The sequence below is a fragment of the Betta splendens genome, chromosome 11 (assembly GCF_900634795.4).
Source record: "Betta splendens chromosome 11, fBetSpl5.4, whole genome shotgun sequence".
In the NCBI taxonomy this organism is placed as follows: domain Eukaryota; kingdom Metazoa; phylum Chordata; class Actinopteri; order Anabantiformes; family Osphronemidae; genus Betta; species Betta splendens.
The window spans coordinates 7,801,540-7,818,779 of NC_040891.2; the positions used below are offsets into that span (position 1 = coordinate 7,801,540).

General features: G+C 41.0%; 1 protein-coding gene across 2 annotated transcripts; it reads right to left on the minus strand.

The window, feature by feature from the left end:
- Positions 1–90: 90 nt before the first annotated feature.
- On the minus strand, positions 91–16,549 carry ago2 (argonaute RISC catalytic component 2). Of its 2 annotated transcripts, none has more exons than XM_029167118.3 (20): positions 16,307–16,549; positions 15,186–15,233; positions 14,074–14,254; positions 13,852–13,972; positions 13,574–13,755; positions 13,314–13,450; positions 13,096–13,230; positions 12,763–12,850; positions 12,474–12,621; positions 12,271–12,390; positions 12,062–12,184; positions 11,790–11,923; positions 11,205–11,389; positions 10,865–11,024; positions 10,657–10,747; positions 10,190–10,384; positions 9,941–10,075; positions 9,707–9,808; positions 9,391–9,590; positions 91–9,319 (listed from the first exon to the last, which is right to left on the minus strand). In XM_029167118.3, the coding sequence occupies exons 1-20, from the start codon at positions 16,323–16,325 to the stop codon at positions 9,211–9,213; spliced, it is 2,613 nt and encodes an 870-aa protein (XP_029022951.1). In that variant the 5' UTR covers positions 16,326–16,549; the 3' UTR covers positions 91–9,210. The 2 variants fall into 2 exon arrangements, with proteins under 2 accessions (XP_029022951.1, XP_029022950.1); XM_029167117.3 differs by having other exon boundaries at positions 14,074–14,269; positions 16,307–16,548.
- Between the last annotated feature and the right edge of the window lie 691 nt (positions 16,550–17,240).

Genomic DNA, 17,240 nt, shown 5'->3' on the forward strand with positions numbered 1-17,240 from the left:
ATTTAAAACAGTACTGAAATGAGACCGTGACGCTGGAACAAAGATAGAGCAATTCAATAGGCATAAAAGAAATTAAATGTCAAGACAACATGACTTTTTAGACATTTTTATTAATTATCGCAACTTACAGTCAAGCCAAAGAGTGAACTATATTAAATGATACGTATTCACATTATGTCCTAACAGGGTTTACAGCATGTCTCGTGTCCTGTAAGCGTAATTGTTAACAAAAATAAGGAAATGTAAAATAGAAATCAAAAGCTTACAACTTTACAACATCAATGAGCTTAGCAGTGGATGTGAACATATTAATTCAGCAACATAAAGACCCTCACCAGAACAGGAATGACAGCAAATTCAGTTTTGGCATGTTGTGGTTTAAATAAGGGAGAAAAGAGTGAGAGAGATAAAAAGAGAGAAAATAAATAACTCAGACGAGAGTTCAAAATGACACAAATGAAGGGAGGTTTGAATTCACACAGCTGTGCAGGCCTGCCTGTACTAAGAGACTTTGGTCACTTTGATCCTCCATCCTGGCTTCTATTAAAATGAAAATAGATTAAAACGTTTAAAAGAAGGGGAAAAAAACAAAACACCCACCAAGACAAAATCAAGTGTCCTGAAATCCTCCATGTTTGAATGAACGGGGGAACAGAGATTCTAATTGACAAGTATTTGTGTTTTTAAAAAAGCTTTGCAGCTGACTACAACTCCAGGAAAGCCCCTACATTCATAGGAGGTAGATAACAACACAACAATGGCGCAACTTCGTGTCTGAACAGGAGTCGAACTCGGTTTAATCTGAAACTGTAGTGCATAATTTGTTAAACGCTTAAGGCCCGTTAAGAGCCTGTGGAGCCTCGAAAGGTCACAGTGGGAATGCTCTTTCATAATAATGTGTTATCTTATAATGAACCAGTTGAGATCATAAAGGCTAATATCTGGATGATGAGACGTGATGATGTGGAACACGATGCATTTATTGCAGTGGATGCGTCGCTGTGGTTACGCTGTTATTGTTCCTCCAGCTTTTTGAACTGATGCGACATCCCAGGCGGAAATCGCAGCTACAACAGCCCATAATAGTAACACAGTGTCGAGAGCTGCTGAACTTGCTCCGTTAACTCGGTCAGTTAGCTACAACGGCACAGACCTGCCTTGAAAGCGCATCACATCAGGACAAACAGGCTTCGGCTGTGGATCAGAGGATTCCCACTGTGACCGTTCAGGGGACCTGCAGGGACCTCGTGTGGGTTTCTAAGGCTAGTTTAAGACAAAGGTGTGTGTGTGTGTGTGTGTGTGTGTGTGTGTGTGTGAGGGGGGTGGGGGGGGGGGGGGGGGGGGGGGGGCGTAATAAGCAGATATAGCCCTTTCATGGCGATACCTGAGTCAGCAGTCGTTGGACCACAGAGCCTCGGTCGAGAAGTTTGACACTGCAGACGCAGAAGCAGACGAGACGCTGCGACAGCCAGGAATCGTTTGGATGAAATCACATTCGCGTTTAAATTGCATAAGTGACACATGTCTAAAATTTGGCCACAACGTGTATTGTCCCCCTTCTGTCCGACTATCAGATTAACTGGTGGCGGCGCTGGCAAAGCCTGCAGTGACATTCAAACCTCCCGAAAGGGCAAAATTAAAAATTTATTGGACAATATGAAGTACACTAAAGAAAAAAGTCAATGCAGCATATATCAGGCTTATGAGGTACTTCATTAATATATATAGATATATCAACCTTTTTAGAAAAGCTCTTCAAAGTCATATTATTCCTTAGATTTCCTATTGATAAAATACCTCGTCAGTTATGTTTTACTTTGTGCCCGACCTTGAGGGCGTCTTTTGAGACTGCTTTGAAAGTGCAAACACAAATACTGATCGTTCTATGCAGCATCTACACGCAACTTTACATGATCATTAAAAATAGAAAATGACTTTTGTTTTGTGGTGCGGCAGATTTAGTCAAACCTTTGTTGAAAGGACTCACAAACCCAAAGCTGGGGCCGATCGAGAAGAGAGAGATTCGACAAAAGGCACACGAAACGAACACACGGGATGCTTTCAGTTCAGACTAAAACAATCTGCAGCTCAACGCCACACAACCTCATATGTACCTTTTGCTGAAGTTAACAATGATTTGATCCACTGTGAATAAATTAAAATGTGTATCTTCCCTTTTGTGAATCATGTTTTAAAACCTTTACAAAAATGTTGTTGAACCTGGCTAATCTAAGGAAAGTAGATATGAGCCAAGTCAGAGTCAGGGACGTCCTCCCCGATTTTATTGCAGTACTGGGTTAACAACTGTAGGCATGTGAGCACATGGAGCGGCTCTATCTGGTACGAAACCTTAATATTTCAACATTCTGGTAAACCTGAAAACACAAGGCAGGTCCCATCGGTACATCTACTCATTTACGGCTGTGTGTAATTATGAATCACAAATGTAAATGTTTGAGCGTTGCTTCGACGTAGACATACAAGACTGAAGTAAAGGAACCAACCTTACCAGCAAACCACAGATTAAAGTCCAACATTATTGCTGTACATACATCTTTCCAAACAAACCTTCACTGCCACTACCACACCCCTAAAGCTTAGCTGGATTATTAATGAATAGTAATTACGATGGCACATTTGGCAATATATGATCCAGTCATCCGGTTTATTTCACCTCATGAATCCTAGATCGTGCTGGCTTGTCCTTGAATCCCTTTTGAAGCAATGAACACAATGAGACTTCCCATAATTCAAATTTGGTCCCCTACAATGGAACTAAAGCAACCAGCCAGTTTGCTTTTCTATTTACCGCACTTTAAGAAAAAGACAGCCGCTCTCACAAAACATTGGCTTATATATTGGTTTGGTCACTTCAATGTTTGATTTTCTTACCATTATCTTGAATTAGGGCTAATATTAGCTAGCACCTGATGCTGCTCTGAGGTAGTTTTTGTCCAAGTTGGTAAATAAAAAGCCAAGTCATTGTGAAAACTAGAAATGCCTAATACAAAAAACACAAAAATACCCATGAGTCTTGCTTAAATGGATGCATTTAGATCAGCTGGAAGGTACTAGTTTGGTAATGTGTGGTGAAGCTCCGTAACAGTTCAGTTCAGATCGACTGTGGGTACATCCACGTCCCATTCTGGACCAGTAATGGCTGCTGGAGAGAGGCATGGCAATTACTTGGCTCCATTCTTCTGAGGTCTCGAGCACTGGGTTCTATTTTTGCCACCGAGTAGCTGTGACCGCACTGATCATCAATTGGCAACCAACTGACCGGGAATGTCAGCTCTGCAGCACTTTGTCAAACTAATATGAACTCAAACGAGTCGCAGATCAGCCAAGTCCCGAGAATTCATTGTGTGGAAACTAGGAAATGTTAGACCGGCAGATCAAACTTTGAATTCATCCTATAGGGACTGTTAACATTATAGCAACATTTCATTTCACGCCAACAGGTTTTTGTACTAGAACATGTAACACCTCTTTCCAGTCGTCTGTACAACAACGCAGCACACACGGCTAAAAATGGAAAAGTGGCAACTGAAGACATTCTAGTTCTAATATGCCTTTAGGGTAAATACTGCAACGTGAAGCTACAAATACAAACTATGCTCTGCCAGTGCATTTGAAATTATATGCAAATATATTTGGGTGCCAGATTAAAAGGAAATACGCATGCAATCCTACTGTGATGCACAGCCAGACTCTGCAGTGCAGCATTGCTCCATGCAAGAGTAAAAATGAGTTAAGGAGCACAAAACATAGTTTGGGAACGACTGTGTTTGTAACAATAATGTTCAGTGCGTTCCCTCAACAGCTCCATGTTTTAGCCCACACTGCTGCACTTACTGGTTAAAACAGAACCTAATTAACAGCGCGCTCTCACTGTGACGGTGCCAAGCATCGACCGCGAGGAAAGATAGTTTTACAATCTGTACTCAAGTATGAAGGAGAGTCCCAGCTGGAAGACTACGAGAGACTTTCCTCTACAACAGGGTGACAAACATTCAACTCCACCCATCTAAAACAGATCAGCACCGGGAACAGCTGCACATTTACTCCTACCTTCGAGGTGATCAGAATGTGTTTGTATGCGTCATTATTAGCTGTGATACGACGTAATGTAACTGTTGGAGTGGCCAGGAAGAGGAAAACATTCTGGTTTGTTGTTGCACAAAATCCAGTTTTTTCCCTATGACAGTAGCTTACAATTGTGTAAGAAATGATTATTAAATGCTTAAAAAGACATTACGTATGGAGTAACTGTGAAACCAGCTTGTCTGTAGCAACAGCAACTACTATGAACAACATTTTTGTTTAGGTTGTGGGAATTTAGTGATGTCATGTTGCACAACAGCACTTCGGTGGGTGAACATTGATGTGCTGACACCCATTTAGCAACGGAACAGGGAAACTATAGGTCTAAATCCATCAGAGCGCCACGAAAAACTAAAAGCAACGTTGATAGACCTGCATAGTAATACAATCACCAAAAGTGAGGAACACAAGCATCACCCAAACTCAAACTTAGCTCTACACCTTCCAGTGGCACTGGGCTAATGAGTTCATGAGGCCAGGGGAGTTTCACAAAGCAACTCTGCAAGAACCGAACAAGAATCAGACTGAGGTTTAAAGCAGGAGCTGAAAAAGAGCAAATAAGACGGAAAACAACCATCACACACCCACACGTTATCTCACGCAAGCATGACGCCAGGACAGGAAAGATTACTACGCTCTGCTCACCTGCACAATTCTGTAATTCAGGTTAACAATGGCTGTGACATGGGAAATATTTAAACCAATTAGTTATTAATGATAATACCTTCTGCAATTATTAAAGCCTATAAATAAAAGAAACACAAAAAAGCTATACACTTGAAGCAAATATAAATGTACTGGATGGATACAAGCCTATAAAATATTACAAAACACACACACACACACACACACACACACACACACACACACACACACACACACACACACACACACACACACACACACACACACACACACACACACACACACTACATTCATTGACATAACTCGAAGAGAAGGTTCTATTCTAAAAGGAGGTTTCTTTATGTCAGCAATAGTTTCTCTACAGGAGATGCATGAGAGGCTTTACTATACACAGGACATTAAACTGATATATATATTTTTATTCCAAGCCCAGAGCTGTTTTACCAACAGCGTCTTTAATTTAAACATACCTACTAAATAAGTAAACGTTCTATCTTGAAAACACAATTAGCCGGTTACATTAGCTTATGATATGCTATTCATCTTACAACCAACCAGCTTTGTCCAACTTTCAGTCACCCTGTGAAAGCGATGCCAATCTGAGGTGTGAATTTAGACGTGCGTCTGCCGCCGTGTTGTTTGGGTTCCTGCTTTGACGCTTTGCCGTACGGAGCACCGCGCAAACTGAGAAGTGCCATGTTCACCCAGGCTCGTGTATTCATTTGTTCATTTCATACACATTCTTGCCGCAGCTCATCATGATATGTATATTAGTAGAATCTGTGGTGGTGCCACGAGGCCTTGTATCGGTGATGTAAAACCTACACGCTCACATTCTCTCACAGCACACAACGCGCAGTGATCAGAGAAGCCTTACTGTCTGCAGCGAACGAGCTCTTTAACGCTTGTCAGTTTGTTTTGCATAAAGCACCTTTCTGCCACAACAAAAGGCAGCCCACCCATGCAGCTTCAAGTTTGACTCTTCCTTTAACAGTTAAAAGGCATCAGGATATTAGTGAAAGACAACACACTGAGTGTTGGTCGACTAGGCAGGATCTCTTGGCTAAATGAATGGTGACTGCACGTACTGAGGCTGTCCATGCTTCTTTTATTTTAAAAAAAAACCATCAACGGCAACTGCTTTTTCTTTTTTAACAAAAGAAAAAAAAATGCTGCTGCCATTCTGCAACCTAATTAATTCTCCAATGCTGCAACAGCGTCAAAGTGTATCCATGTTAGTGCAAAAATAACATCTCCAAGAAAAGCAATGTCATTCTGATCTGGTACATTAAGGTGCTGGTATACGTTACGTTAAACACAAAGAAGCAGTAACAACAAGTACAAACCCAAGTTTTTGGGGATCACACTCATTATAGATAATGTGACACACGTCAGACATCTTCTGTAGAACACCCTGGCAAAACTTTGCGAGCTGGTAAATAGACTGAACAATTGAATAAGTAGATCATCTGGGTGCTCTGTTCATACAAATGAACGCCCTGCTGCAAAGACGCTTCACATTTCTGATCTGCAACTGAACTACTCGTGACGATTTAAACATGTATTTTAGTCATCTATCTTAACAGTCTGACTTACAGCACCTTTTAGTTACACTTAATGTTTCCAGCTGATTGTGGGCTTTACGTGTGTGTCATACTGCTTTGGTGAAAAACTAAGGTGTCGAGAAAGTCTCATTTCATTGGTGCATAGAATTAAAAAGGAAAAAAGGGAAAGCTTTGTGTGAATAGAAACACACTAAGAATTTGGTCATACAGCTCAATGCTCCAAAACCCTAAAAAGGTGACAAACAAAAAAAAAAAACAAACACAAACACATTCTCTCATCAGCTCGAGTCAAACTATGACAGATCGCAACTACATCAAGAGTGTTCACCATTGCGCACTCAAGCACAACCCCCAATGTCAATCCAAGATTCAAACAATGCCAATTACATAGATAGCAGGGTAATTATACAGAAATGGCCAGCAGTGTGATGTTACCATTACACTAAAACAGGTAACAAGAGGTAGAACACACAGCCATTTCCATACAATTACACCAGTGTCACAATATGGCCGAGCCTCCTGCGTCGATTGAGGAACACGTGTACAGAATTCATTCCAATGTCCTGCTATCAAAAGTGCATCCAAATTTACATGTTGCGAGACCAGCACCAATAAGAACAATATTGACATCATAAAAGTAAATATCAAGTACATGATTTTCAGAATGCCCCACAAACACAGTCAGTCGGATTTCTAGTTGCTTTACAGGTAAATAAGTAAAAGAATAACACAGAGAGATACAAAGAGACAGAGAGAAAGAAAGAGACAGAGAGAGATCCTCAAAAAAAGACAAAGAACCTTTAAGCAGAGGAGTAAAACGCCTTGTGGACTAGTCCAGCGAGGATTTAAGGTGGTTTACGGGGAAAACGTCTAGCACCTAGAATCAACATGTCTTTTTGTGCTTCAATGTCTTTTCATTATTAGTCATGTAAAAGTTTGCAATCTTGTTTGGCTAAGAAAGACGGTGTGATACAAAGGATACACCCAACATTTTTAGACTATAAAATCTACAACGATACAAATGACCACACAAAGACTTCATCCCTGCAGAAAGGTATGAAGACGCTGATAAGCACTCAAACGCTACTAAATGCAACATGCTAAAAAACTAACAAAAAAAACCAAAACACATTATCTACTTCTAGAAATGACCCAAATCTTAGTCAGATGCCTCACTGCTAAATCTCTTGGTTAAAAATGATGCATAGTTAGAAAAGATAGACTACTCTCCTCCGATCACTATATGAACATTCGCCAGCTTACCTTAGCAGTAAAACCTAGGTGGGATGTTAGGGTATATCTAGAATTACTAGTAAGACTGAAACTGTCTTAGAAGGCAAGAGAATATTTGCATTTAAATTCTGTATACAAATACACTTAAATTTATCTGTGTGTGGGCCAGTCATTAAAAAAATCTTTATATTTTCAGCAGCCTCTACTGAAAGCTTATTCAAAATATACCTTATAACCAACATTACTATATAGTATAAAGACTCACAAAAAGTAATTTGCATAAAACCCAACATTTGTGCGATTTCTGCTCCTGATTCTTGGAGCAAAGGCTTTCTTTAAGAGAAAGAGTTTCTTTAAGGGGCTTTCAATCGGTTCATCTCTGACATGTTGCGGCGTTCACTCCACTGTACCGAATGCCTGGAAAATGAGACTCCACACAAACATCTTGCACTGACAAAGACACTGCAGAGAACACTATCCTCTTGGTATATACAGTAAAAATAGAAGTAGGGTTAATGTGTACAAAGGAAGAAAAAAACAACTATGCCTAAACAACAAATGTCTAAATGTGTCAAACAGAAGTCAGCCACATGCATATGCATTACAAAAACTGATTGAAATTAAAACAGGCTGCGAAAAACAGAAGGGAACAAACCCAGATTTCATTAAGTTCCCCTCCGTGTCATTTTCTTCATCAGGTGTCTCCTATCAACACGGCTCAGAGTAGGTGTCCTTGTTGGGAACCAGTCCCAATGTATGGGGCTACGGGTGCACCTTTTTTCAGTTCAGACTAAAACATGAGGCAGAGGAAGATAAAAAAATGCTGTTCTTTACATTTCTGAACACTAAAAGCCCTCAGGATAAAATGTTGGTTGAAGGGTTGATAACAAATCTGATGCAAAGAATCCTTTAGCAAGTTGTCACCAGATTTGGCATTAAAGGTTCATCAGTGTCAATCAAGGGCAAATACTGAAAACCCAGCTGATGTGGGCCAATTCATAGTTTTTACATAGAAATGACGACAGAAAAGTGGTCTCAAATGGCACTTTTCATCACATAGTGCCCTATGTGAAAATCACACGCAACTCTCAATATATTAAGTACTATTGTCCTGATTGAAGTACCCATTCTAGTCAGTGCATTTAGCTTTGATTGGCTGATAAATAATGTTTGTCAGAGGAGAAAAATCATTAGGCATATTAACAGTCAATGGACCCCATCATCTTTGATGTCTTGTTCTCCTTTCAAGCACCAAGGCCCAACAAAACAATGAAAATAAGAGGTTGAACAGCTCCTTTTAAAGTAAACACCCCGATGCATAATGTTACTGCCCACTAGTTCAGAAATGTTAGATTTCTTCTATCAGTGTACAAACTTTACTCTTGCTTCTCAGATTTTGCAATATTTCCCTACAACAAATACAAATACACACTAATGCACAACATGTAAATAAAACCTCTTCCAGCTCAATCCCCATAAAAAAGGGAGTCTTTTGTGTCTTACAGTCTAATAGCTGGCTTGGTGTTTTGTGTCTGTCAGGGGCTGAAGTACTATTGTAGACATAGGCTTAAGTGATGCTATCTATAGCTGACAGGTAAGACAGCGAAGGGTAGTGTGTTCCATCAGTGGGGTCTCACCCACGCCAACCTGGTGTTGTTTGCTCTCAGGCAAAATACATGGTGCGCAGGGTGTCTTGGTGGATCTGAACGGCCTTGGCCAAAGCCTGGTGGTCGCGGCCATTGCTCTGGCCTGATGTGTGACTCCCCTCAGCACTGAAATACAGAAGTGTTTTAGTGGTTTTGTCTAAAGATTTTACATCTGATTTACCAGGCCGTGTCCTTACCTGTCATGCTCTTTGTCAACTAAGTGATAGCGAGCACGGAAAGCCACTAAATGGGCGTAGTAGGCTGGCGCTGGGATGGAAACTGAGCGGGTGCAGCGCACATAGGTGTGGCATAGTTGGTAGGTGAGGACCTGGAGTTCATCGGATGAGAAGTGGTTGTCGTCCCAGAGCACATGGTAGTGAGACGGCCTGCTGGTTCCCTGCACAGTTAAAACAGACGCATTGATTTGTGTCCCTGTAATCCATCTGTTCCATTTGAAAATAGTTTTTCAAAAATACTTAAGTAATGCCGGGCTGATAATAATTTAGTTCGTACCTGAATGCCAGCGTGACTGCAAAGGTAGAAGTCAAACTCTGATGGATGAGTGATTTTCGTGTCCACTGTGGTGCCTGCAGGAATGTTGCCACTTTTCCCAACCTGCAGAAACATCCACAAAATGCGACTAATGAATGCTCCCATCAGTTTATTTAAGTGATTATATGACTTTAGTGTGCAATATTTCCCAGCTATGGTTACTAGAAAACTGACAAAATTCAATCAAATACTGACCCTCTCATTTCTGTCCATACAGAACAGTCTTGTGTGGTGCCTCTTTTGCACCACAACAAATGTGATACCAGGCTGATAGTCCTTCTCTAGTTTAATGCAGGCCTCACGGATCGCCAGCAGCTCATGCTGAAGAACCTGGATGCATTCAGGACAACGGATATTAAAGATTAATATCTGAAGGTGCAAGAAAGTAAAACTGAGAAAGATTGAACATATTCTTCAGACTGTTCTACAGGTTGTGTGGGTTACCTGATTGAACTGGCCCTCTGAGATTCCATCCCTATAGTAGATGATCCTTGTGGGCTTGAAACGGGTGGACTTGTAGAACTGGATCAGCAACTCTCTCACCATGGTAGCCAGGTCCTGAATGATGTCTTGACGATGCTGTTGCACCCGGACTGTTGCACAGTATCTGCTAGGATGGGCATCCATACTCCCCACAACCTGGAGAGGGGGATAAAATATGGTTCAGTGTCACATGCAATAACGTAAATGTGATATTTAAAGTAAAAAGAGAGGGGCCAAAAAACAATTGATATGGATGCCTGAATAGCTGTAATGATTTTAATTTTGAACAAAAATAACATTTAATACTCAAGAAAAACAGTTATTTCTTAAGGCCTGGTTGTATTTTGTACAAACAAATACATAAAAGTCAACCAAACAATCAAAATTTTTTTTAAATGATTTGTATGGAGTGTAGTGATGCTACTTACAGCGGCAATAGAAGGCTTTTTTCCATCTCCTGCAGGCGGATGAGTCACATCTGCACCAAGGAAAATCACTGGCTGCTGGAACACCATTGGCCTGGAACAAATGGGCAGTGAAGACAAAAGTCAAAACATTAAAAATTACAGCGAAAGAGATTTTAATTCATTCATTTTAATTTAAGCACTGCAATTGTGATGTTCTATTTGCACTAACCTGCCCTGTGGGAGAAGGATGTTGTTAACACCACCCAGTTTGACGTTGATCTTCAGACAGAGGTTGGAGAGAGTCTGGGGTGTTGTCTTTTGAACATTCTTCACCTGCACACACTGCGTGGCCATGCCCAGCACAGTGTCCCCGACACGTTTCACCTCAGCTACAACACAATACGACGATAGCAAGATATCCGTCAGTATTATTAACATATCAATTAACAGATCATCGGCTCTGGTGCAAGTTTGCAGGTTAAGATGTTCCATATCTTCAGAGGAGGGCAAATGGACCATGTTTTCCCACTGGATTCTTGAAGTATATGCTGTACGACTGAAGCCCTCACCATAGACTGGCGTCTTCCCTGGTAGGATCACTACGACCAGCTGGAGGCCCTGGTAGGTGTACTTGAGGTGTCTAAACATGGGCTCCACACTGTCCGCTCCCTGGGCGTATTTACAGAAGCAAGGCTGACCCTGGATGGGCATTCCGGCATCCCTAGAGATCTTTCTCAGCTGATCTGTGAAGGCTCTGAAACAGAGGAAGGTTTAATTTTTCAGGTCAACATTATCAATTACAACTGAAGGCAGCACATATTTTTCCAGAATTATAATTTCTTTATTAAAGCACCACCTCCCAGGCAACATCTAACACTCTTATCATTGATTGAAGTACGGGTCTAATTTCCCCTTTAAATAAATTTATGGTCTTAGCGGTTCAAGTAGTTTTACCATTTAAGGTATAATATGTGAATTTTGAAAGATTAGTCAGCATTTAGTGGTGAGATTGAAGAACACAAGCTCCTGAGCTCCGCGCACACTCTCATTGCCATACAGGAGGAAGACTACACAAATCCCTTTTCAGAGCCAAAGTTTGGTCTATTAACAACAAGCTGAAGCACATGAGCGCTAACGGCATGTGTCACACTTACTTGAGCAGGAGTTCAGTGCACTGTCTTTGTGGCGCGAAGCAGGCGATGGCCCACACTTTGATTTCAATGCCTGTGTGGAACTGCTTGTTTCTCATGTCCCACACTCCGTGTATTGGTGTGGCTATTGCTTTATTCTGCACATTGTAATGACAGAACACAGTGTGAAGTTTAATTGATGAACCCCAATAGAATTAATGATTGTATTGCAGTTACATCCACAAAAACAACAATAACTGTAGGTTATTATTTGCAGAAACTGGTGATCAGCATACCCTGCCTCCATACAGAATAGATGGTGCTTGTAGAACTCGGCCATTCACTTCTGTCATCTCATCTCTCACCATTACTCCAAACTCTCGAACATAAGGGTCAGTGTTGAAGTTGGCACTTCTCATCTGGGAGAGAAAAAAATGTTTATGTAGTTGTTATAAAAATGTGGAAGGTTATGGTTCAGGGGCCAAGAAGTCAGAGTGTGACTCACCAGTTTGCTAATCTCGTCTTGACGGTCTGGTGCTGATCGAGCTGTGGCACGAATCATAGTGGAGGTCTGATTGTCTGTGAGTTTTTTGATGCAGCGCTGCCCTGCCACTATGTTACACACCTAGAATGGACAAACACACAATGATGTAGAAGACGAGAGTACATCACTTCTCCAAATGTAGGATAACCACTTATGACACTTACCTCTAGAGGTAGGTAGGTGTGCTTTTGCTCCTGTCCCACCTGTAGACATGGGAGGTGGGGGTATCGCAGAATAAGCTTGTATTTGTCTTTGAAGTACTGCGCTACGGTGCATTCAATTGTTTGGCCATTCTCCTGCTGCAGGGGGAATCTACAGGGATAAATAAATCAAACACTCAATTATAAACATTTGTACTCAGAAGCAATGCATGCAGATGGACAATATTCACATTAGTTTGTCAAAGATACACCCAACATTTATACAATGTAATTTAAAACCTAGGATTCTTACGTTTGGTGGCTGGCTGGTCTTCTGGTCACATTGCACACTCTGTACTTTCGCTTCATCTGCCCACAGTGAGTGATCTCCACCTTTAGGCCTGAGTAGAGGCATCAAAAATCCCCCAGATGGTGAGCATTACATGCCAATTTTGGATAGGAACATAAAGATGTTTTAAACTGTTTGAGCTGAATTATAGAAAATAAATTTAAACTAAAGACTTTACACTGGCCCCTCAGTAAAATTTATAATGTAAGTGGAACCTATTATCACTCATACCTCACATAATTCTTCCTATGAACCCATTTTTCCTTTTACATCAAACAAATACCTCCACATACTTACCTTTGATTTCCTTAGTAAACTTGACTCGCTGAGAGTCTGTTAAGGGCTTCTGTTGTTCTTCAACGCTTTTGAAATCCAAGACCTCACACATAAACTCAATCACAGGTTGAGCTTTGTAGAAAGCAGTGGCTGAAACTGCAAACAAATGAAGGGATTATAGTCCTGCAACAACAACAATCATTAAACAACAAGTTATATGAAAGAAACATGAATAATACCATCAATGTTCAGCATCATTTTCCAGAGAGAAGGCCTGACAGACTGATGGAAGCCAAACCACACCTCTCTGCCACCACCGAGTGGGTTTGAGGATCCCTCTGACGGCGTGAAGAAAGAACGTCCCACTGGGGTATACCTGCAACGAAACAAAGTCGGTCGTAAAATTTCACATGCATGTTCAAAAAGCAATCAGATCAGAAATGATCATGTAGAACTTCTTAACCACATATAAGACAATTTTTGACAGAATGTAACTGACCTCATAGAGGGCAAATGTCTCATGACCACATCCAAGGCCTGAATGGTCTCAAAGGGGACGCTAGGTAGCCGTCCAGATAGCGCCTCATGAAGAGCTTGCAGGCTAACACAGGACACCCACTTAATGGACACTTTGAAGCTGCGGTCCTTGCCTTCACCGGGAATGGTCACCTCAAGCTCCACCTGTGTAGTGGATGAGAACGAGGGCAAATATTTTTAAGATGTCATTTCCTCAAGCATGAGATTTTACCATTGGAGGTTGCTGTGTACAACACGTACCTTATCTCTGCCTATAGGCAAGGGCATGGCAGTGTAAAGATTTTTCCTCCCATCATACACTGGCTTTCGATCACCAAAGATCTGGGTTTTAAAGTGCTGGACCATGTGCTCCACAATTTCACTTAAAACAAAATGAAACATATTACCACAATGCCCTGCACATCCTAACCACTGATGAACCACATGCCAGGGGCTGCTGAAGGTGTTTACACATATTCCTACCGATTGACCCTCCTGGGACATTTCTCAGGCTTGATGTCTATGTCGTAATGGTAGACCTCCAGTCTGGGGATTTCCATCTCAAAGAAGTTGGCCTGAAGCTTGATTGTCCTGCCCATGGTGCCAAAGTCAGGCCGTGATGGTGGCTTGAACACATATTCTGGTACTGGGGAAGAGGGGGGTTCTGACACATCGGGGTCAGTTGGGAGAAAGCAACATAGCGCATGATAAGTACCACAGTTTACAGACATAAACATTTCAATGCATCAATTTCCAATTAGCCATACTAGTCTAAGGCAGATGGTATTCAGATAAACATGCACAGGGTTGTGTACGGACAAAAATGAACTGTGTGTTTTTTAGCTTATCATAAAAGGAAAACAGGGATTTAACTAGGTTTTCATTTTGTTAAAGTTTATGGGCTGAAACTAATTTCTGAATAACTTTGATGAGAGACATGAGCTTTGCAGTTACAAAACAAGATTACTGACTATGTTTTGGTTTCAAGCTGAGAAGAAGATTTATTCCAGACTAATGCTTTTAGCAAAAAAAAACAACAACCCTTTGAGTTGGCTTGACAGATGCAACGTCAGCTATTAGTAAGCTCATTTAGACACCTAATCAAAGCCAGAGAATGTTCTTCGTAAACTCCCTAAAATATTTCAGGTGTCAGCAATACTTTTTTATTCTGCAGTAGAAGATTCACTAAAGCTTTCATAGTTTGTAGGTGAGCTGAACCATGAAGCTCCATATCTGCAACTTCAGACATTACAGTTATACAGGCACGACACCCTTTACATTCCCCTGAATGCTTTATCTTTGTGCTGCAGCTCTGTTCATTCAAACAGGAACACCCATAAAACCCCCATCACTCAAAAGGGGCTGTTACTGAAAGGCCTGAGGCTAGAGAATAAAAAGGACTATATACCATATTAAAGGAGCATTTTCTAATCTCAGCTAGAGTCCTAAATTACTTGTGTCCTATTTCATTAGTCATTCAAATGTTTAAGTTGTACTTCATCATAACTATGACGCTTGATGGATGTAACGAAGCATAATATTGCCACTTGGACCAATGAGGCCAGTTTAAGCCTTCAGAGTCCAAAAATACTTACCAGAGCTTATTGACCCAGAGGACCGGGGGCCCTCAAGCGTCTCAGAAGCTAAAGAGGACAAAAAAAAAAAATCAAATGTTAAAGGTTTAAAACCCTATTCACGCTTTAAAAATACATTGGACTGAACACAATGTGTTGATATAGCAAGATCAGTATCCTATTTGTCATCTTTACATATGCATTGCAAGCGCCTGCTTCATTCGATCTATCGCTTCTACATCAGGATCTACACAATCGTGAGCAATTTATCTGTTCACACACAGAACCAAACAAGGACGCTGGGGATCTTACTGTGCCACAGCCAGCCATTCTCCTAGGATTAGACTAAAAATACACACCAGCTCACATTTTAATTTATATGTTGTCATATACCAAGTGACATGACATGTCATACCAACACAAATGCCTCACATAACACAGGATAAACACTAAATCATAAATCAAGAAAATTCATAGTGAAACTTTACGTAAACATTAAAAGTGTTTTTTTCTAACCCTGTGTTGTTGTTCTAAAAAAACGTCGACCACGCTTTTTATGTTTTACATTCCTTTTATAGTTACATGGGTTATTAGGCGAGTGACTTAATAGCGTCATGTGTCTTAAATTGCTAATAAGGAGTTAAAAATCACCTAATTAAGTCAGTTACTACCTGATTTGTTAAAGATTTGTTATAAAATTAGCTACCGTGGTCGTCCGTTAAAATGTAACATTACAAAGTACAATTTACTGCAAACAAGTATGAACGTATGTTCGTTTCGCTATGGCGTTTTAGTCAAATACACACCCATCAGACATCGTTCTTTTTGCACTGAGAGGCTAACGAACAGCAAGTTCGGAAACGAGGTACCACTGAAGCTAACTTGGCTAACAGCAGTTTGTTGTTGTTGCACGCTAGCTAAGCTTGTCTCTACTACCAGTGCTTCCACTTTAGACTGAGACGGGCTATTCCTGAAGACGCGTGTCCGGAGTCCTTTCTCCTCGTGAAACGGCTAGGTACAACAATAATGGCTGTGTGCTTGAAGTAGCTGGCTGCATTTTTCTATCTAAATGTTACACCTAGTGTGTAAAATGTCGCTGTGTGCATCAGTTAGCCGATGCTAACGCTAGCTGCAGCACTTACCTCCAGCAGAGGAATACATTTTGTCGACTTTTTAAGCGTGTGTCGTGGACGTAATAATACTCCACTTTATCTTGGCCAAATTCCACTCAAACTCATACGTGTCCGAAAAGTATAAAGGAGCGATGGTTGAAGCCCAGTTTGGAAATAGGGATATTTAGTTAGCCAAGTCGTAAATATTTGTAGTCTCTCATCCTCGGCACAACCCCATCCCCCCAACACACAAAACGAGAGCCGAGAGAAGAGATAGCGCCGAAAAGACCCACGCAGGTCGAGAGGATGACCTGCCCACTACTTCCGTCTTGGGTCACATCCCTTTGGCAGCCAAAACCTTTTTAATGTTGCCATTTTAATGTAATTATTACGTGTCGTAGTACTTTTAACGTATTTTAAAAGTGTAGGACACGCGGTAAAATGTGTTTTGCAGTTTTTACAGAGTATAGCAATTAGTTTTTAGATAGCAGTGGAAAAGGGAGGGGCACTATCTTGCTACTCAAACTCTCGAGTGACGTTAGACGCACGCTGCGCGGTCTCAACCGCTTGACCTGAATTCAAATCCAATAAACACAGCATATTACATTTTTCACAGGTCGATTATGCCGCCATGCTGTTGGTCCACACTGCTACCTACAACAATTATCTCATCTTTAATAAATGAATAAATACAATTGGACGAGCAAGGCAGCACAGGAAGAGATGTACTGCCTCTGTTTGAGAAGTGTTTCCGGTGTACGAAAGAAGTTGAAACAACCATGGACGCCAGCGGCTCGGTATATGTAATAGTTCAGCTGTTAATGGGCATATGGGGGTCTGCATAAGAGCTCTGGTGCACATTAGTTTCTTGTGGTAATTTAGGTAAATTATGATTTATTTTCTTTATGAGTTAGTTTTATTAATTATGAGTTCTGAAGATAATTAGTAAAGAAGCATTTTCAAG